Source organism: Lutra lutra, chromosome 2 (genome assembly GCF_902655055.1).
Source record: "Lutra lutra chromosome 2, mLutLut1.2, whole genome shotgun sequence".
NCBI lineage: Eukaryota > Metazoa > Chordata > Mammalia > Carnivora > Mustelidae > Lutra > Lutra lutra.
The window spans coordinates 129455992-129478914 of NC_062279.1; the positions used below are offsets into that span (position 1 = coordinate 129455992).

At 34.5% G+C, this 22923-nt stretch overlaps 1 protein-coding gene across 1 annotated transcript; it reads right to left on the reverse strand.

Moving 5' to 3' along the window:
• Positions 1–12148: 12148 nt before the first annotated feature.
• On the reverse strand, positions 12149–19328 carry LOC125094129 (ferritin heavy chain-like). Its single transcript, XM_047719842.1, has 3 exons — positions 19251–19328; positions 17935–17942; positions 12149–12644 (listed from the first exon to the last, which is right to left on the reverse strand). Exons 1-3 carry the CDS (start codon positions 19326–19328, stop codon positions 12149–12151), a joined length of 582 nt encoding a protein of 193 aa, XP_047575798.1.
• Between the last annotated feature and the right edge of the window lie 3595 nt (positions 19329–22923).

Consider the following 22923-nt stretch of genomic DNA (forward strand, 5'->3'; position numbering starts at 1 on the left):
GAAGAATGTTCCCTTATCTCTATACTTGGAAGTGTTTTAATCAGGAACAGATGCTGTATCTTGTCAAATGCTTTTTCTGCATCAATTGGGAGGATCATGTGGTTCTTTCTTCTCTTATTGATTTGTTCTATTCCATTGATTGATTTGCGAATGTTGAGCTACCCTTGAACCCCATGGATAAATTCCACCTGGTCATAGTGGATGATTTTTTAATGTACTGTTGGAACCTATTAGCTAGGATCTTGTTGAGAAACTTGGCATCTGTATTCATCAGGGATATTAGTCTGAAATTCTCCTTTTTGGTGGGGTCTTTGCCTGGTTTGGGGATCAAGGTATTTCTGGCTTCATAAAAAGAGTCTGGAAGTTTTCCTTCTCTTTCTATTTTTTGAAATAGCTTCAGGAGAATAAGTATTATTTGTTCTCTGAATGTCTGGTAGAATTTTCCAGGGAACACATCAGGTCCTGGACTCTTGTTTTTTGGGAGGTTTTTGATCACTGCTTCAATCTCGTTACTAGATATTGGTGTATTTATAATGTGTCAAGGTACAACATCAATGTACAGAAATCAGTTACTTTCTTATACATTAATAATGAAAATATAGAAAGGGAAATTAGAGAACCAATTCCATTTACTATAGCATCAAGAACCATAAGATATGCGTGATAAACCTAACCAAACAGGTAAAGGATCTGTACTCCAGGAACTATAGAACGCTCATGAAAGAAATTGAAGAAGACACAAAAAGGTGGATCAGAAGAGGAAACATTGTTAAATAGTCTATACTGCCCAGAACAATCTATACTTTCAATGCCATCCTGGTCAAAATTCCACCAGCATTTTTCAGAGAGCTGGAACAAATAATCCTAAATTTGTATGGAACCAGAAGAGACCCCAAATTACTAAGGAAATGTTGAAAAAGAAAAACAAAACTGGGGGCATCATGTTGCATGATTCTAAGCTTTACTACAAAGCTGTGATCACCAAGACAACATGGTACTAGCACCAAAACAGACACATAGACCAGTGGAACATGGAAGAGAGCCCAGGTATGGACCCTCAACTCTATGGTCAAGTCATCTTCAACAGAGCAGGAAAAAATATCCAGTGGAAAAAAGACAGTCTCTTCAATAAATGGTGCTGGGAAAATTGGACAGCTATGTACAGAAGAATGAAAGTTGACCATCCTCTTACACCATACACAAAGATAAACTCAAAATGGATAAAAGATCTCAAGGTGATGCAGGAATCCATCAAAATCCTAGAGGAGAACAAAGGCAGTAACCTCTTCGACATCAGCCACAGCAACTTCTTTCAAGATATGTCTCCAAAGGCAAAGGATACAAAAGCGAAAAGGAACTTTTGGGACTTCATCAAGATCAAAAGCTTCTGTACAGCAAAGGAAACAGTCAACAAAATAAAGAGGCAACCCACGGAATGGAAGAAGATATTTGCAAATGACAGTAGAGAAAAAGGGCTGATATTCAAGATCTATAAAGAACTTCTCAAACACAACACACACAAAACAGATCATCATATCAAAAAATGGGCAGAAAACATGAACAGACACTTCTCCGAAGAAGATATACAAAGAGCTAACAGACACATGAAAAAATGTTCATCATCATTAGCCATCAGGGAGACTCAAATCCAAACCATATCTCAATGTTACAGAGTTAGAATGGCCAAAATTAACAACACAGTAAACAATAAGTGTTGGAGAGGATGTGGAGAAAGAATCAAGTGTGGAGATCCCTTAAGAAATTAAAAATAGAGCTACCCTATAACCATGCAATTGCACTACTGGGTTTACCCCAAAGATCCAGACATAGTGAAAAGAAGGACCATCTCTACCCTGATGTTCATAGCAGCATTGGCCACAGTCACCAATCTGTGGAAGGAACCAAGATGTCCTTCAACGGATGAATGGATAAAGAAGATATGGTCCATATATACAATCGAGTATTATGCCTCCACCAGATAGGATGAATACCCAACTTTTGTATCAACACGGACAGGACTGTAAGAGATTATGCTGAGTGAAATAAGTTAAGCAGAGAGAGTCAATTATCATATGGTTTCACTTACTTGTAGAGCCTAATGAATAACATGGAGTAGATTGGGAGATGGAGAGGAGAAGTGAGTTGGAGAAATCAGAGGGGGAAACAAAGCATGAGAAACTGTGGAATCTGATAAATTGAGAGTTTTGGAGGGGAGAGGGTTGAGGGGTTGGGTGAGCCTGGTGGTGGGTATTATGGAGGGCACGTATTGTATGGAGCACTGGGAGTGGTGCATAAACAACGGATTTTGGAACACTGAAAAAAAAACATAAAAAAAAACTAAAATAAAATATAAGGCAGCAGTTTATGTTTGGACAAATGTAGGTGCTCCATTTTCTGTGAAACTGAGGGAGAAATATCTGGCATACTCTTCTTCCTGTAATGAAAGGTAGAGCAATGCCTCTCACCAGGCTATGAACAGGCATGATGAAGAACCAAAACATAGTGAAAATCCTATTGGTTTCCTAACCCTGACACTCATCCTTCTCTCTAGAGTTAAACTGCCAAAATACTGTCTGCTTGTAAATGCAGTCTTCCCTTTTCAATAAAGAAAACAAAGGAGACCCCACCTCCCCAAAGGATTTCAACCCTAAATCTCTTCATGATTTCATGTGCCCCAGTACCATTGTTTTGGGGTAAGTCTGTTGTACTTCTAATGTTATGTCTCTGCCAATATTCCACAAATGGTCCAATGGACAAGTTAACCACTACTACAACTTTCAAATACATTTGTCAGGAAGAGGAAATAAAGAGAAACAGATGTTGAAATCACACTAAATAAAGTCTTATTCTGCAATTGGTAAATTGCAAATTTACCTTTATGATGCTCTTCTTCTACTACCCATCCATTTAGTCTGCAACTCTGCTAATAAGCTGCTAAAAACTGTTTGTCCATTAGGGTGAGCCACACTTTTCACTGTGATCGTGGTGGTAATGTCTCTTTGGGGTACCCTTGTGTCATCTTAATATTTATCATTGGACGTAGTAATAATAGGAAGCTCCCTCCGCAGCTTCTAGTTTTATCTACTTGATTATCAGGAACATCCATTTCCATCAGAATACTCATCTTGTTTTTGCCTGTTTACCAATTGGAATAAAGAGCCTCAAGTGGCCTGGTGCAGATTCAGCTTATGATATTATAGAACCATGCATTTTTCTTGGATTGAAAAGATCATAAAAGTGCAGAGGCTAGAATTACACTGATAAAAATCATTGTTTTCCCTGACAATCCAAATATCCATTTTGAAAGGTGCCATCCTATTTCTAGCCCTTGGGTGATAGGCAATAGTATTTTTTCCATGGAGGAACAGCTCCATAGAGTTATTTCTGGTTCAGATTCCTCATTATATCCCAAAGTCCTGCTTCCTGTCCTGCAAAGAGCCCTCTCAGTTGGCCAGATGGCTCTCTTTCATATATTTCATGCCTTCATCTCTCACATGCTCTCAGGTCTCTGATGAAATACAGCCCCTTGGAGCATACTTTTCTGACTGATCTTGTTAAAAGAGGACACCATTTACTATCTCTTTCCATTATCTATTCCAGAGGCCTAGAATTTCTGGCACAAAGGTGGACTGTTGCAGGAACTGCCATTGACAATCACAAGCCAAAAAAGGAGAGGTTATCAGAAGTGTGCTGGGCATCTTGACAGGAGACTGAATTGCCAGGCTTGGAAAACAGGAAGGAAGTAATCTACTTTGGAGGACCACGAAGTGGTGCCAGGGACGTTGGAGAACCAAGAAGTAAATAGCACTTCTGCAGAAGAGCCCCTCTGCCACAGGATACCAACCCACATGCTGGGCATAAACTCTGCCATCATTCCTTTCCAGACATCTTAGCTGTATTTTGTTGTTGTTCCCCATGTTTCAGAGTTTCAGGCTGAGCCTAGTGAACTTGCTTTAATTACCTGAGACTGGTGATGGAGGTTCTGGTCCTTTTGGTCACTTAAAAACGACAATATATCAAGAAGTGGTCTGATATGCACAAATATGCAATTTATCTTCTGAGTGGCATAAAGGTAACATTGAAGAAATGAAAAAAGAAACATATCTCACCTAAGGAGAAAATCAAATATAGTAAATTTGTCTAAATCTTCTCTTTCTCTCCCTCTTTCTTTCACTAAATATATAATGTTAAATGGAAGATTATCACAATCAGAAAAATAGTATGTGATTGTAGGATTTTATTTGCTTATTTTACAGAATACATGTTTATGAGAAAGAAGAGTAGTCATAAAGTATGAATATTCACATAGAAATTAAGCATTCTTGGGGCACCTGGGTGGCTCAGTGGGTTAAGCCGCTGCCTTTGGCTCAGGTCATGATCTCAGGGTCCTGGGATCGAGTCTCGCATCGGGCTCTTGCTCAGCAGGGAGCCTGCCTCCTCCTGTCTCTCTCTACCTGCCTCTCTGTCTACTTGTGATCTCTCTCTGTCAAATAAATAAATAAAATCTTAAAAAAAAAAAGAAATTAAGCATTCTTAAGTAGATAGGAATTTCAGAAAAGTTGATGAGGGATGAATTAGTCATAGTACAAGACATTGAAAGATATTATGGATTTAGAATAATTAAAATGGTTTGGACATAAGAATTCATTAACAGATCAACATAATGTTATAGAACATAAAAATAGATGCTAACATTATAGTGATTTAAGATAAAATAAAACATTCAGTACATTTGGTAATTACAAAAAGCCAACCATTTTATTAAGACATGAATTGTTGATTTTCTAATATTTAAAATTTAAAAGAAAATAAACTCATTATTAGAAAGTATGAGACTTTAATGAAAAGAGTGAAGAAAACATTACTAAGACAGCCAAAACCTCACAAAACATAATATAAAACATAATACACAGCAGTAAAAATTTTGCTGTAGCTTACCCAAAGTTAAAAAGTAAATCATACATTTTTAAAGGTTATGTTATGTTATTACCAACAAGGCTAATTGTCTCAATGCATTTTCTAAAAATCAAGTGGAAAATACTAGAAGCTAAATAGGAAAAAAAACAAAAAAAGTTTAACAGAGTATGAACTTTCAGAAATACAAATCACTTAGAAAAACATGAAAATGTGCTTATGCACTCATTATAAGAAAAATGAAAATATTAATAAATGCAAGCTCACCTATATGGTTATGGGTTGGTAAAAGATTTGGAGGATTTGGCCATATGGGCAAATATTAAAATGTCCCAAACTCTTGATGTTAGAAACTTATTTTCCAACATTTTATTTTAGAAATATACTTACAGAAGTACATAAAAGATTAGAAATAAGATTTATTCCAGAATAGTATTTAGTGGGAAACAGAGGATGGAAAATTATTCTAATGTTATATATCTTAATATTTGGAAAGCTGTGTATTTATTTTGAAGAAATGGTTCAATCTACAGAGATTTATTTTCTCATAGTAGAATGGAAGATATATGTGTGCTATTTGAATGTCCAAAAAATATGTTATTTTCATAGTATTAAAGAAATTACAGAACCAAAAAGAGGTTAAAATATGGTTCTAAAATAAGGTCCTGCAACCTTGAATTTATTAGCAATCTGACATAAACAAATGTACTTGAAAACATGAATCCATATAACAATATTGTGATGTTAGAAGTCATTACCTCTATTGTCCAGCTCATGAAAAAAAATAACACTATAGTTCACTTTAGGAATCCCTTAAAATAGTGCTATAATGGAGCTCACCACACTTGTGTTAGAAATTTGGGAAAAACTGTATTTATAAGTTAATCGAATTATGTTAGAATAATAAATTGTTTGGCATCTGGACATTAATTCCCAGGACACTATTTTTTCAAAGTACACTTGGACCTGCATGGACAAATTGTGTTATAACACAATCAATATACTATTAATGAATCTGGCCCTCACAGCCAGATTTATATAGCCCAGAACATACAAAGTGGAGTACTCTTGGAAATACAGACATTTTTGTTTCCTAATAGAAATTTGCACTTCAATATAAGTTAATCTTATTGTTACATAATGCCTTTCTTTGGAATCAGGGAGAAAACACCTACATTTCTGCTGTTAGTGATTTAGGAAATTACTTTTAGATGCAGTTTGACTTCATTCTTTTAAGAATAAAATTTAGTAATTTGTGGGTATATGCATTTATGTTGAATATAGTCAATATAGATAAAACACAGAATGACATTATTATAATTGAATAACTGCATGTAGCTAAATGACTAAAAGCATATTACCTACCTTTCAATAAAAGTTACTGAAGGAATCCTTAACCTCTTCTGAAAATATCCATCAGGACAATTAGCTTCAGGGATTAATATTAGATCAAAGCTTGAGGTTTTGGGAAATGAGTTTGTGCATAATAGCCATTCACCAACCTTCTCATTCTGCAAATTCTATCTCTAAGGTACTCTTTGCAATTATTCCAAGTAGCGATGTTTCTTTAAAAAGCAATTATACCAGTCATTAACACCACAGAAGCACAGCTCAAAGCCAACATTGGTACTTCTAGAGTAGTTAAACTTAGAAACAATAGGGGGGTAAAAGAAAGAGTACCTCAAGGCTATGGTTACACCTCATCAAAATTTCAAGTGGAAATTGAATACATCTTGAGAATACAAAGTATTAAAGCAAAACAAAACTAAAGAAAATTATGAAAACCTAACCAAGACACATGGAAAAGAAATATTTGCATCAGGGGTATTTAATGGATTGTATGAAGCATAAAAATGCAGAGGTGAGGCAATGGATTTTTTTGCCAAGTGAAATATATGCAGAAATCTACACTTAACAACAGTGTATCTGAGTTCAAATATTGACTCTTCCTCCTTAGTGCACTTGTGACTTTAAGTAAGTAAATTATTTTCTCCATGCATCAGTCTCATCTAAAATAAGATAACAATTAAACTCTACTTAAGACTTGTAGAAAGAAATAAGTTCATATATGCAAAACTATTGAAATGGGAATTGACACTCAGTGGCACACTCTAAGTGTGTTTTCTTACTGGTATTGTTATTGCTATTACTAATCCTATAGTCAGCACCTCTACCCCACTTTACAACCTATTATGTGAATGAGAATTAAGGAATGTGAACAAAACTAAAAAGACCTTAGAACTTAACAATACTGCTGGTGTGGAAATCTTGGCAATCACATAGGCAAAGACAGAGATTACACTAGTTTTTAGTACCCATACTAAGAGCATTTGTTTATGAGGGGAAAGAACAGTTAAGTTCATCCCAATTGTAAAGCAAAATCTTGATATATGTGGAATTGGAGTTGTAGAATTAAATTTTGTTAAACATAGTTTTTATTTTGTTTCCTTTATTTTGTTTCTTCCTTTTGTTATTTCCTTTATTTCGTTTCCTTTATTTTGTTTCCTGAACATCTAAACAAATAATATCTATTGAACACCATGCATTCATACACACACCAAAAACATATACATACTCACCAGTGCTAGTGTCCTTTGTAAGTAAATAATCTATTTGCCTGCTTGCATGGTCCTCTAGATTAGTTCTCTTCAAAATGATTATTTAGGGGCGCCTGGGTGGCTCAGTGGGTTAAGCCGCTGCCTTCGGCTCAGGTCATGATCCCAGGTTCTGGGTTCAAGCCCCACATCGGGCTTTCTGCTCAGCAGGGAGCCTGCTTCCTCCTCTCTCTCTGCCTGCCTCTCTGCCTACTTGTGATTTCTCTCTGTCAAATAAATAAATAAATAAATAAATAAATAAATAAAAATAAAATCTTCAAAATGATTATTTATCTAACCATGAAAAACTCTTCATGTGTTTGCAATATGTGCATTTATGGTAAAATTATATGCATGTGTTACTGTAATAATACGTTACAAGCATGATATATAGAACAAAAACAAAACAAGGTAAAAAAGTGAAAAAAGCAATTATTTAAATTTTGATTTTTTCTCATTTATCAATAATAATAAAAACTTTTTGACATTGTCTTTGTAAATTTTGATTTAACATTGTGTGATATTTCACATTTTGAACGTCTGGTTACAGAGCACACATTCTTTTCTCTGACACATTACAACATTTATTAGGAGGAAGGCACAAAAAGGGTATAAAAAACTCAAATCTTTGTTCTTTTAGGTGTTCTGACCACAATTTGCTTGAATTTGACATGAAGGTGAACATGACAATATTCTAGAAGCATCATTAGGACAACCAGAATTCCCTGAATTCAAAGTTGGACATAGGACCAGTTAGAGATCTTGGTAATGTCACCACCCTAAAGTGAAATCCTAAAGGGCATACCAGATTTTTATGCTGTCTTCATGCAGAGTGGGAGCTGAACATTGTATTTCAGTAATCGAATTTAGTGGCTATCATACCTAAAAAAGGTAAAGATACATCTTTGCCTCTGTTAAAAATAAATAAATAATAAACCATGATTTTTATTTTCCAATTGTATCAAATAATTAGGTGAAAATTTTCTTCTAATTAAGCAAGTCCATTTTTATATTCTTTGATATTAATAATTTGTGCTTGTATACCTATGAAAATGTATTCCATATGTCCATTTATTTACATATATTCCATACACACATATTTTCTTCATTTTCTTAATATGGGAAGAGTTTTAATAGGTGATAAAGAAATGTTCGTTCCTACAGCAAAGTTACATAACAGTGGAAATATTGCAACAACTAAATTTTAAAATGCATTGTATAGGAAGTATATCTTACAAAGACGGTTACATTTTCATTAACTGTGAAAACATCATTTCACTTTGAAGATGCAGATTAAATGTATTTTTTTCAGAAGTAATTATGTAGCATACAAATCACTGACATTTTCAGAAGTTTGAATCTATTGTTTGAGTAGGAAAGAAGTATGCAATATATGAATAATTAATCTTTGCATTAAATCCCTTCTTTCAAATGTTTTTCCATAATATAGCCAGTGAACTTCATGTTAAAAAATATATTCACATACTTCATATTTATCTAAAAAATAAAGAATATACATGTTGAAAATTTTCTTTTTATAATATTAATTACATCATAGTTATTAAAAGTCTGGTTGCGGGGTGCCTGGGTGGCTCAGTGGTTAAGCCGCTGCCTTCGGCTCAGGTCATGATCTCAGGGTCCTGGTATCGAGCCCCGCATCGGGCTCTCTGCTCTGTGGGGAACCTGCTTCCTCCCCTCTCTCTGCCTGTTTGTGATCTCTCTCTCTCTGTCAAATAAATAAATAAAATCTTAAAAAAAAAAAAAGTCTGGTTGCTTCTTTGCTTCAGTAGCTTGCCGAGATTCTTCTTCTTCAACAAAAATGCATAGATTCATTCTGGGCTCCTTTTATTGTCTGATGAGCCATAATCAGTAAGAAAATTCTACCAAAACCATATTCATGATCTAGAATCTTAACATTTTTGCTTCTATCACTGTGAGTCAACTAACTTTATTTCTAATGTAGATTACTTTTTCTTTTTTTCCCAAAGATTTATGTATTCACTTGAGAGAGAGAGAGAGGGAGAAAGAAAACGAATGTAGTGGAGAGAAGCAGGGAAATGGAAGACAAAGCCAAGCAGATTCCTTGCTGCGTGCAGAATCTGGACATGGGGCTCTATCCCATGACCCTGAGATCAGGACCTGAGCTGAAACCGAGGTCAGATGCCTTAACTGCCCCGCCCAGGCATTCCTTAAGTGGATCACTTTTAATAGTCTCTCTACTTCCCATCTTTTTTCCCCATAAAATCTGTTCTCACCACCTTAGTTAGAGATCCTTGGAAAAACTGAACCTAATTATGCTTCTCTCCTGCTCGAAATAAGAACCCTTCAAATTACTGTCTCCAAGTAAAATTAAAGTTTGTAGAAGGGTCTGAAGGCATTATATATTCTGGATCCCTAGAATCCTTCCTATGACTTTTTTTTTTGAATTATCAGATAATTTACTGTACTGATCTAGTAATTGAGGGATAAACACTTGCACATGTCCCATGGCATCTCTTACCCAGTGGTTTTTCTAAAGCTGCAGTGGCCTCTTCGCTGTTACCCAAACATGCTCCACACAGGACAGCCACAGGATTTGAACTTGGCCTTTTCGTGGAAAAGAACCATGTACGCTAGATTAGGCCTTTCAGTTCTTGTTGGTCTTTGTTCAAGTGTCACGTTCTCAAAGTGAATTAAAAACTACTATTTAAAAAACTCTCTGTATCTGTCCTCATCCCCACTAGTGCTCCTTATGCCCTGTTCCTACTTAGCTTTTCTCTGTGGTACTCATTAACCTCTGACATATTCCATATGTGGCACATTTTTTCTCCCCCCCCCAAAGTAAGTACCATGAAGGCAGGAATTTCTGTTTCTTTTGTTCATTACTGTATCTCTAGGCTCCCAGTACCCTGAAAGAGAGTTACATAGAAGGCAGAAAATCAATTCTTCTTTGAAGAATCAATTACTTTAACTGTTCTGCTAATTCCATAAATGTTCCCCAGAAGTTTTAAAGGACTAATAAACATGGCTATCTCATTAGTGGTTAGAATGATATATTTTCAAAAATAAAATATGTTGTCTTAAAAGATATTAATTAAAGATTATGTCTGGCTAGTATATCAGTCTTCATTGATTTAAAAAGGGTACTTTTTCACACATTTCACTTTTGAAAGGGAATATTATAAAATCCACAATATAAGTCACAGTCGAAACTTTTATACTTTCATCCAATTTTCCAGTAATCTTCCCCTACTTTGAAATTGTTATAAGGCATGTTTGTTTTCAGATCTTCAGCAATGTTTCCCAAGCATCTTCTGACAGTATATCTGACAATGGACTGCATTTTATTTCAATTTCACATTGTTTTGTATGTTTTATTCAAGCAATTTTACCATGGCAAGAAGAATTGTTACTTAGGCGCTATGGGATGTTAGAATTTCTCTTTTAAATAAGAAAATTCAGAACAAACATCTAGATCTTTACCATTAAAGGTATCTTTACAGAATATTGTGTTAACATACACTCTTTTGATGAAAAGTGATTGTGGTATTTGTTCTCCATATGTTGGACATAATTTTTAAGTGTTTGGTAATGATGTCTAAATGATATCGTCATCTATTATCAAAAGTTACACTGAGTCTTAGGGTATGCTTCCATTATTAATAACATAAATCTGTATGAAATCTGTATTTAATAGTTTATTATAATTCTAAACACTTCCATCCGAGTTTTTCAATTCTATTAAATTTGCATTCAGTTATGTTATGTACTTTTACTGGGAAAAAAACAAGTCAAGTTTACCTGTTTCTTTTTTTTTTTTAAAGATTTTTTTTTTTTAATTTATTTGACAGACAGATCACAAGTAGGTAGAGAGGCAGGCAGAGAGAGACAGGAGGAGGCAGGCTCCCTGCTGAGCAGAGAGCCCGATGCAGGACTCGATCCCAGCACCCTGAGATCATGACCTGAGCCGAAGGCAGAGGCTTTAACCACTGAGCCACCCAGGCGCCCCAGTTTACCTGTTTCTTGTACAAGTTTGTTTCACTTAACGTTGCTCTTATCTGTATTTTCTCTAGAAAAACATTTTAAGGCATTCTGTAAATATTGTCTTAGTTAAATATTACTGAAAATAATATTAGTTGGAAATCAATCAAATTTGTGAAAGATGTATTAACTTATAATATTCTAAAGTATAATGAGTTTGTGAATTTGTATTAAATAGCCACAATTTTCTTAGGATCACCAACACATTTCATGTCAGAGGTAACCATAAAAAATATAGACCAAATAAAAGAAGAGTCAATATGTGTATCAAAATGTAAATAGGATGTGTAATATTCTGCATCTGAGGCCATAAGAGGTAGTTTTTCAAACTACTTAGCAAATAATATTTTCTACTACCAGGACCGCTAATCTTGACTGTAGCTTTCCAAAGGAAAATGCACAATACCCCATTTCTTAGATCAACAGCACAGGACAGAATTACTGTCTTGCAATAGTAGCACAGAATTAATGATTATTTGTTGAATAAAGACATTTAAGCATTTATGTACCAGATATGTGCAATATTATTTCACAGAAATATTTATGATAGTACAATTTTTTAATTTGTATTTTTTTGAAAAAAAGATAAGTCAAACTTAAAAATAAGATCAGACACTAATTTATGGAAATATGCTTTGAACCAAGATTTCATTTGTATTGAGTATACTTTCCTGCATGTACATTTGTAAGGTGTGCTTGTCAAAGAGATACTCTGCTGAGCCAGATTCGGGGGCCCCCATCTTGCACAGGTTGGTTATGTGGTCACCCAATTCTTTGATGGATTTCACCTGCTCATTCAGGTAATGAGTCTCAATGAAGTCACACAAATGGGGGTCATTTTTATCAGTGGCCAGTTTGTGCAGTTCCAGTAGTGACTGATTCACACTCTTTTCCAAGTGTAATGCACACTCCATTGCATTCAGCCCGTTCTCCCAATCATCACGGTCTGGTTTCTTGATATCCTGAAGGAAGATTCGGCCACCTTGTTGGTTCTGCAGCTTCATCAATTTCTCAGCATGTTCCCTCTCCTCATGAGATTGGTGGAGAAAGTATTTGGCGAAGTTCTTCAAAGCCACATCATTGCGGTCAAAGTAGTAAGACATATTTATCCAGCACCTTCATGTTCACTGTAGTGTTTTCCAAAATATCCAAAATATGAAAACAATCTAAGTGTCTATCAAAAGATAAATAAAGAAAATGTGAGACACAGACAAACACAAGATGGAATATTATTCTGCCATAAAGGTTGCAACAACATGGATAGACCTTGAGGGCATTATGCTAAGTGAAATAATTCAGATAGAGAAAGATAGATATTGCATGATCTCATTTACAAGTGGATTCTTTAAAAAGCCAAACCTAAAGAAATAGAGTACAAGGGTCATAGCTAGGTGCTAGGGGCTAGGAGAAATGGGAAGATGTTGGTCAAAAGATACAAATTTCCAGTTATAGGAAGAATAAGTTGTAGGGACTTAAGATATAGTAAGGTTACTATGGTCAACAATACTGTATCACATACTTGAAGGCTTCTATGAGAGTAGTAATTAAATGTTCTCATCATGCAGATAAAAATAGTAATTATGTGAGATGATAAAGATATTAACTAATCTTATTGTGGTAATAATTTTGCAATTTATAAGGGTATCCACTCATCATGTTGCATACCTTTAACTTGTACATTGTTATATGTTAATCATATCTTAATAAAGCTGGGGAAAGCATTCTATGTGCTTCACTGGACCACTAAAGTTCTGACCACATGCACAATCGGTATAATCATTTTTATTAACATAGAAAATTATTTAAATCCAGTTAATGGTTAACAACAATCAACCAACAATCACTATTTACTAAGTACCTAAATATTGTAGCTATTTCAGCTAGGAAAATATTTTTTCTTCTTTATAAAAATATAAAAATGAAATTATTAATCATTTCTGAAATGTCTCGTGATTTTATATATTCTTAGCACTGTATAATTAGTTTTTTATACATCAAATATTTTAATATCTTGAAATATATAATCTGCACTGGCAGTTAGAGTCTTTTATTTATTGAACAGTGGGAAAGGGTGACATAGATAGAATTTCCTGCCAGTATACTTTGCTGCTGATATTAAAAACAGACTGTGTATGGATAGAAAAGAATTCCAACATGGAACATCTCTTACTCTTTGCCAAGTTCCACATAGGCTGCTAATCACTACCTGACAATGATTCAATGAAAAGTGAAGTCAGACCACCAAGCTATTTCATATGTCATAGCCTATTGAGCAGCTGCCAAATGTTAAACACCAGATGTCTTCATTGAATTAGGCTGGACTGAAAGCAGAGAATGAATAGCAATGACTCTATTTTATGTCCAAATTTCCCTAAGCCAGTTTAGACTACCATATACACACATTTATAAAAATCTGTTAAGGTAGGAACAAAATATTACAATTTTTATTTGTATTCTATTTAAAATTATATATATATATATATACACATATATATGCACACATATGCATACATCGTGCATATGTAATGAATATTGGGGTCTTGTAAAATGGTCAATTGGGACTAATCATTACTCTGTATAAAAGGTACATAAAAAAGTTAAATTACTTTTAAATTAAACATAAGGTAGTCATCATGACATATTTCAAGAAATAATATTTTTTGTTATTTTAAAAACTAGGAAATATTGTGTATATGTATTTCAGAGTACATAAGGATAGAGATTTCCATAACCATATTTATTTATTATATTAATAATATAATACATATATAATATATTTTAATTATATTCTAATTTAAGTAGCTTTTTATAGATTCAGGTTCAATTTCTAAAATGTATATTTAGTATTTACTGCTATATCCAATTCTATATGAAATTTCTGGAATTTACAGAAAAGTACACATATGTAATGACAGCCACACCAAAAATGAGAAAAGATATTTGGAGGATCAAAAAATCATGATCGGGGTCCCTGGGTGGCTCAGTAGGTTAGGCCTCTGCCTTCGACTCAGGTCAGGATCTCAGGGTCTTGGGATGGAGCCCCACATTGGGTCTCTGCTCAGCGGGGGGCCTGCTTCCCTCTCCCCCTCTGCCTGCCTCTCTGCCTACTTGTGATCTTTGTCTGTCAATTAAATAAATAAAATCTTTTAAAAAAATCATGATCAATCCATTAAGCAAGTAAATCAGCTTGACTCATTTTGAAATGGAAATTACCACTTGAGAAACACTGATCTATAACATGCTGAAGGTGGTAGGAGTGCAGTTAATAGGAAATAATCCAGGTTTAATTTAGGATGATTAATTGACATACAGAGGTAGGGGAAGCTAGAAGTTTCACATTTCTGTCCACCTTGAGTCAGAGAGCGACTTGGAGGGATCTGCCTCCAAGATTGTGCCAAGAAAGGGAGTACTTCTGTCTGGGAGTCACAGGCATGCTCCACATATCTGGCCATAGAGCAAAGGGAAGCATTCCATCCAGAAGGCCTGCTGCTGAGGCCCCTCTGATTACTGAATGGATGGTATCTGTCATAGACACCATTATAAAGACATCATTATAAAGATGTCACCCAAGATTACTGTGCCCTGGTTATTCAATCAATCTATAGTGCAATATACTGTGAATTAATGCTATTGAGCACAGAAATCTGAACACTCTTCTTCCATCTGCTAACCGGAACACTTTGAGAGGGAGACTAGAAGAGACTTTACTGAGAAACTCAAGAATAAACACCTAGATACTGGTTTCTTATTTTGGTGTACCCCAAACCAAATCCTTTAAATCACTGTCCAGTGAAACTCAAAGTTAACAAGTCCAACATTTGCACTTTGGGTTTCCAAATATATAGTTTAGTGCTCCATTCTTAATCATAGAGAGACACAAAATATTATCATATTTTTGAGAAATAGTTTATAAGGAGAAAAACAAATAGGTATAAAACAATTTAGAAGAGACTATGGCTATATAGGGAGTCAAAACTACAGAAATAGTTCAGTAATACAAAAGAGATATGAGAAGAAAGAACATTCTTTAAAGTGGAACAACATCTTATAATAAGGAACAATCTGAAAAGGAAGAAAAGTATTGAAAATAAAAACACAGTAGTAGAAACAGAAACATTCCCCAATATTCGCTTATATCCTTGCCTCTGACTTTCCTAGAAGAAAATCTGTAAACTCTCAGAGTAACAGAAGTCAGACTATGATCAGAGAACTTGTGTAGCTTGTCTTCTGTTGAGAGCCCTCATCTAGTATTGTTAATCTTGTTCTTTCTTGACATCATTCATTGTGTAATTGTGACTCCATTTTTAAAAACTAAACAATTATGGATAGGAGAGATATTTTATAAGTGATAAAACTCTGAAGACAACCAAAAATAATTAGTCAAAATTGCTGGAATAATGGGTGTGGAGGGGGTATGAATAGGTGAGAGGAAGGTATAAAAACTGTGAAGAGCAGATATAGACATTTAAGTCATTTTTTTTTCTCAAGCTGGAAAATAGGTAATGAATGTCAACTTTAAAATTACTTTTCAAAATGCACATATATAAATGTTTAACACTCTTTTGTATGTATCATGTAGATTAAAATAAAACACTTAGAGAGGAACACACATTAAAGACAGTTTTAACAGAGTGGGTTATGAGATAATTTTAAGGTAGTGACTTTCTCTTTAAGACAGAAGCTTTTTTTAAAGATGTTTATAGGCCAATGGTTGAAGAACAAGAAAGAAAATAAAAGTCTATTAAGAACCATATAATAGAGCAACAAATTAATTACTAATCAAATAGTGTAGATAATTAGTGCAAGAACAATTAAAGAAAAATGTATCTATCACTTAATGTCACTGGAAAAACTTGTGAAGAACACAGAGAGGTTAAACTCAAAGCAGAACAATATTTTCCTATAAGTTGTTGACCATCAGATATGAATCTTAAAAGAATGATATGCCCAAATTTAGGTGAAGTTAACATTTCTCCATACTCTCATTGCTACAAGACCCACCAATATTTTTCAAAAGATAAATATTTAATGTCACATCTCCCAAATTTTACTTTTTCTGTCCCATGAAATATTTGTCTAATAAATGAAAAAGGAATTAGAAATGACCTGCCATAGGAGTTGTATTCACCTATATCTGAGATGTATTTGAAAGAACCCTATGGAATGGATCTTTGGATGTATCACTGGAAAGATGGATGGGGAGTAATGATGAAGATGATATGCTCCCATTTTCCATTGTAAGGCAGCCAACTGGTAGGAGATAAGAGATTTTATTTTAAATGATTTGGGAAAATTACATGTACCTAGGCATTTTATATAATAATTATCTATCATGATCATCTATCAATTTGTGCTAGTGACGACAAAGTACTAAATATTTTTTGAATATCCTAGAGTAAGCAGTTAGTTTGAAAAGATATTTGGGCAGAAAGAAGAAAGTAGCTTTCTGCCTAAATGTAATAGTCTGGATCTTCTAAATTAATGGTTACATCTGTGCAGCAAAAATCCCATAGGACATTTATGTTATGTTTCCTTTTTTATCTCAAGGAAAGATGAACTAAAGCAAGATTTTTGAATATTGTCTTTGGTTGTTTGCTCATCAAACCACACAATGTTATAATTATTTCACAAACAGAGTGTGCACTTACTCCTGGTAGGGAGGAACTGTTTCAGGTATTTATCAGTTTCCCCCCAGTAACAGTGCCCTAGGCTATTAGCACCATATATGAGACATTGTTTAGCACACTGATGTCAAAGCATGAATTGCATTTGCTTCTCCAGAGGTGTGAAGAGTACAGCTGGCATTGGAAAAGGGAATAGGCAGCTATACTGCTCCACCAGAACTGAGATAAACTCTTTTGCATTAGAGAAATTACCTATTATATGGTGAGGATTTTCAGCCTAAATTCAATTTATATAGAACCACTTTAGATCATTAAAATAATGAAGTGCATTCATTTATATTTTAAAAGCTCTGATTTTAATATTTGTCTACTCAAAATTAATGATTGTGTCAGATTATATTTAACAAAATATATTACAAAAATCTATATTTTTATTATAAACAGACTTGTTAAACCCATGATTCAAAAACTGTCTTAAAAAAGTAGCCTATCTTAAAATGATTTGCTCTTTTGAAATAATATCCACTTATTTCTCACAACACAGAGTATCAAATTTTATTGCATAAATGAAAACATAAGAAAATAATACATAAAATAATTATATATTTATGAAAAATAATTGCTTTGTAAAATACATTTAAAGTTTATTTTAAAATATAATATGACATCAGAAGTATAGCCAAATTATTCAGATTTTTAATCTTTAAAGTATAATTGTCATTATCTTGCTGAGTATATTCTTGCTGAATTGATATTGCCCCAAGTGGGCAATTGACTGTTACCTCTCGCACTATAAAGAATAAAGCACAATACCTACTGGGCCTTTTTGGTTCCATGGGAAATTTATTCTATACTTGAAAATACTTCTCTAGTTTATATGTCCAATGAAAGAAGTCATCCAGTGGTTTCTGAAACAGGAACGTACTCAGTCTGTCATGTAAATAGCTCTGCTGCCTGATAATACAGACTCAATAGACAATAATACTAGAGTATCCGTAACTGGAAAAACTGCTGGATGTAGGCAATGGCAATCCTCAGGGGGAGAATCAAAACATAGGCCCTTGAGGATATGAAGTAAGTCCAGGCCATCTGGAGTAGAGAATTAAATACTACTTAAAAAACAACTCCCAGCATGGTCTAGAAGATATTAAACACTTAAAGATGGAACATTAAGTAACTATGCATCTGGAACTCTCATGAATTGGATTCTGTCCTGGCTGTGGAATTGTAAGATTAAGAAGAATCAGATGAAATCTATCACGTGTTTGCCATTCCATATCTGTAATCAAGCATATGACAAATCAAGTTACACGGGCATGTTTCCCAGAACACTTGCCCAATCATTAATGTTTCAGTAGCCTGAGAATCTTCCCTTAGGTCCATGCATGTAGAGCAGTTAAATTTGGCTACCAGTCCCAAGTGAGGATTTCCACTACATGGAAGACAGCAAAGATCACCCATCAGAATGTCACCCATCAGAAGCAGGAACTCATAACCTGCACTCACTGCTTCTCATATGGATGCAGTTAGCAAGAAGGATCCAACACACAAGGCACTAGTTAAAATAATGCTTTATGCACAGAAAAGGGGAGACTCAGCAAGATGGGTGGAGTGTGCGATATCCCCTGGCCAAGAAGTCCTTCCCAACTGCTGAGGTGGGTGATAAGGTACATGCACTCATCTGGTGTTGTAGGCCAAGACTTTGTTCCCTTCCCCAAGTACAAGGTCTTAAGGCCAATAAACTTCTGGGACTGGCCCGGTTCCATATAATGCATGTACTTAAGTAATAGAAGAAAGTTCACTGATTCCTAGGACAGGAGAAAGTTTTCCTCTAATAAGGGGATGAGCAACAGCTCTGCCCTGGCTTCCATATAGGGAAATGTTCCAGACCTGGGGCACCGATTGGGCAAATCAAAGAGTGGAGGCAGATTGCCCCATGGCTGCTTTCCCAACAATGGGCGAATGGTTGATCATTTCTGACTACTTGATAAAGAAGGAAAACAAACAAACAAACAAAAACAAAAAATAACTATGCATGGTCTAAAGAAAGTAGACAAGTTATATGGATGCAGGCTGAGGATGTATAGCAGCTGCATACCTTGACCTCACTAGGGGGTGCTTTTGAAAAGTTCAGGGTAAGGGAATCTCCCCGGTAGTGAATCTTAGTGTAGTACATCTAGTCATCCCTTTTATTTAGAATAGGAAGTGAGTCAAGGTTAGAATGTATGTGCATTCATATGCTGTGTTAAATGGCCCAGTTAGGTGGTTGAAGGTCTAGAAGCAGAAAAATGGGAATTTTGGGGACAAGAAGATCTGGAGTAGAGACAAATGGACAGATGTATGGAATTTGGAATAAAATGGGAAGATCCTTGTGCCACATAGGTAGTAACACAGAACCTCTGCCTCAGAACTGAGATAATAATTCAACTTCACCCTCTTCCAATGCTACTTCCTTTCTTCCATCCCTTCTGCAGGTGTTTTCTCCTGATAAACATTCTGAATGCCAAATTCCACCTCAGCCAGTTCATCTGGATAACTAAATATGAGACAAACATTAAAAGATTAAAGAAAAGTAAGGGAATGATACAGCAATTTCACCTATGTAAATTCAATAATTTACACCCTGGATGAATTGGGTGAATTCCTTGGAAGACACAGTTATCAATACAGTCACAAAATATTACAAAATCTCAATATCTCTAGATCAATTTGCAATCAGAACGGTGAAACAAACAACCAAGACAGAACAAGGAAGCCTGGGTGGCTTAGTCAAGTAAGCATCTGACTCTTGAATTTGGCTCAGGTCATAATGATGTGGGAAACAGAGGCAGAAGAAAAGTTATTAAATTTCCTTACTATCTATAACCCACTGACAAGTCCTTGAAACAGGCAGAGTGACATTCTTCTGGGGACTCAACTGTCTCCACCTTAATACTTTGCTAAGAGCAAAAGCCAATCCTAGCCTGACTGCTTTCCACCTCCAACCATGATCCTGTGGGTCTACTTTAACATATAAAAATTCCTTTGGTAACTTCCTTCATTTAGAAGGAAACCCTCCAAGATACGTGCCGGCCATCATCCCCAAGCATATGCCCCATTGATATACATCTGAAGGGTCTCATGACTAAGGTTTTATTAGACAGTACCAAATGACATTTTCCCAACAACAGCTAGCCCCTCAAGGTCCTGGAAACCTGGCTTCCAAAATTCCTTAGAGACTTATGCCATCCCTGACCCCCTCCCAACTTGCAAGTATATAATGGACCACTCCTCATAATCCCAGGGTTGCAGCTCTTTCTGTCCACAAGTCCTGTCCCTGTGTTTTAACAAACCACCGTTTTGTACCAAAGATATCTCAAGAATTCTTTCTTGGTTATCAGCTCTGGACTTCACCCCACTGAACCTCACCTATTATTTAAAACTTCATCAATAATCTCAGGGTTGTCAAATCAAGGCCAGTGTTGGACTCTGCACTAGGCTTGGAGCCTGCTCAAGACTCTTTCACTTCCTCTCCCCCTGCATATCCCTTCTAGAATACAAAACAAAACAAAAACAAGGACAAAAATCATCCTTCAGACAAGAAAATTCTAGGTCTGAACTGTTTAATCAGTTTCAATTATCGATAAACCCCTTTACAGTATAGAATGGAAGAAACATTCATCAGTGGAACACCTTATTTTATGAGGTCATTACCCTGACAATAAAACTGGAGAAAAACATCACAAGAAAACAAAACTATATGTCATTCTTCCTAAATATCAATGAGATAATCTTTAGTAAATATTAACAAATCAAATCTAACAAATATAAGAAGGGAAATATCCAAGAACCAAGTAGAATGCAAAGAATGCAAAGTTCATGAACATTTGAAACTTAGTGTAATTGGCTATGATGACCAAAAAAGCGAATATATAAATTTTTAAGTCATTGCATGATATCAGGAATAAATGATTTGACCAAGTACAAAATCTAACTCTAATAATAAAAGAAAAATTCTCAGAAAATTTAAGGAACAAAGTAACTTTCTTACCCTGCTACCAGGCATTTATTAAAAAAAATTATAGATATCATTGTACTTAATAGATTAAAACTCTTTTTCCTTAAGAGGCCAGGAACAATCACAGGCTATTTCCACTAGTTTTATTCAACAGTTTATAGGGGATCCTGTATTGTGCAATAAGGTAAAACAAATAATAAACCCTGCATATTTAAAAGACGCAAACTTGTCTTATTTCTGGCAACATGGTCATGTACATGAAATATCCAAATATAAAATTTTGCTAAAACTAATAAATGAGTTTAACAATATTACAGGATATGGGGCAAGTTTCAAAAATCAGCTGTATCTTTATACACTAGTAAAAAACAGAAATTAAAATTAAAGAAAAATGTTATTTAAAATTTTTAAAAAGTACTACTAAATACTCAGGGTTAACTATGTGTGTGAGGGTGGCACTTAAAAATCCTCCAAAAATAATAAAGAAAAACTAACATTAAATGACCAAAATAAATACAGAAAAATACTGGCTTATAGGTTGGAAGGCTTAATATTATCTTATTCAGGAACCAGTTTTACCCCAACTGATCTGACCACAAATCAATCACAAAGTTTAAACAGGCTTTTTTTTTTTTTGATAGAAATTGATGATTTGATTCTAAAATATATATAGAAATTCAGAGGTCCTAGAGCAGCTAAAATAATAAGATTTAACAACCATTACCATCTAGTTTGTGGTTTTCAAAACCACAATAATCAAGATAAAGCAGTAAAGAGTTAAGGACAGACATATGGACCAATGAAACATAGTCCAAAATGAAACTCAAATGTATATGTTCAATTACATTTCACAAAAGTTGGAAGCTCATTCAATGGGGGAAATTTAGAAAAACAAAGAGTGAACTTCGACCTTTAAATCACACACCACACATTATAGTCACTTTAAAATGGGTCATGGAACTAGATATAAGAACTAAAACCATTTAACTTCTAGAAGTGAAGAGATAAATATATAAAAAAAATATATATAAATATATGTAAATATATATGTAATATATATGTATATGTATTATATATATATTTTTTCACCTTAGAGTAGATTAAAATTTCTTAGATAAGACACAAAATGCACAGATAATAAGGATTTGATAAATTAGGCTTTGAGGAAATAAAAAAAAAATCTGCTCTTCCCAAGACACCATTGAGAAAATGAAAAAGGAAAAAAAAATATTCTACAAATCTGAAAGACTGCAAAAATATGAAGAGTTCTTACAACCCACAAAAACAACTAAATTTTAAAAGTGAGCAAAATATTTGAGCAGATATTTCATAAAAGGTATTCAAATGGTCAATGGTCGGGGGTCTGATTGTTCAGTCAGTTAAATGTCCAACTCTTGATTTTGGCTCAGGTCATGATCTCAGGGTTATGAAATAGAGTACCACATCAGCTCCATGAAGATCCTCTCTCTCCTTTTCTCTCTACTCCCCCTTGTGGAAAAAAAAAAAAAGCCAATAGTCTCATGAAAAGGTGCTTAGCACTACTGATAATCAGGTACAAGCACATTATGAACAGTGCATTGACATGCCTTTACATACAAATTATAGTGGTTATGTTAAAAAGAAAAAAAAAAAAGCTTGACAATACCAAGTATTGGCCAGGGTATGGAACAACACTGCTGGTGGGCATATAAATATTATAATAATTTCAGGAAACCATCATTTTCTCTTTAATTATATATGTACCATATGGCAATTTTATTCCTAAGTATTTAGT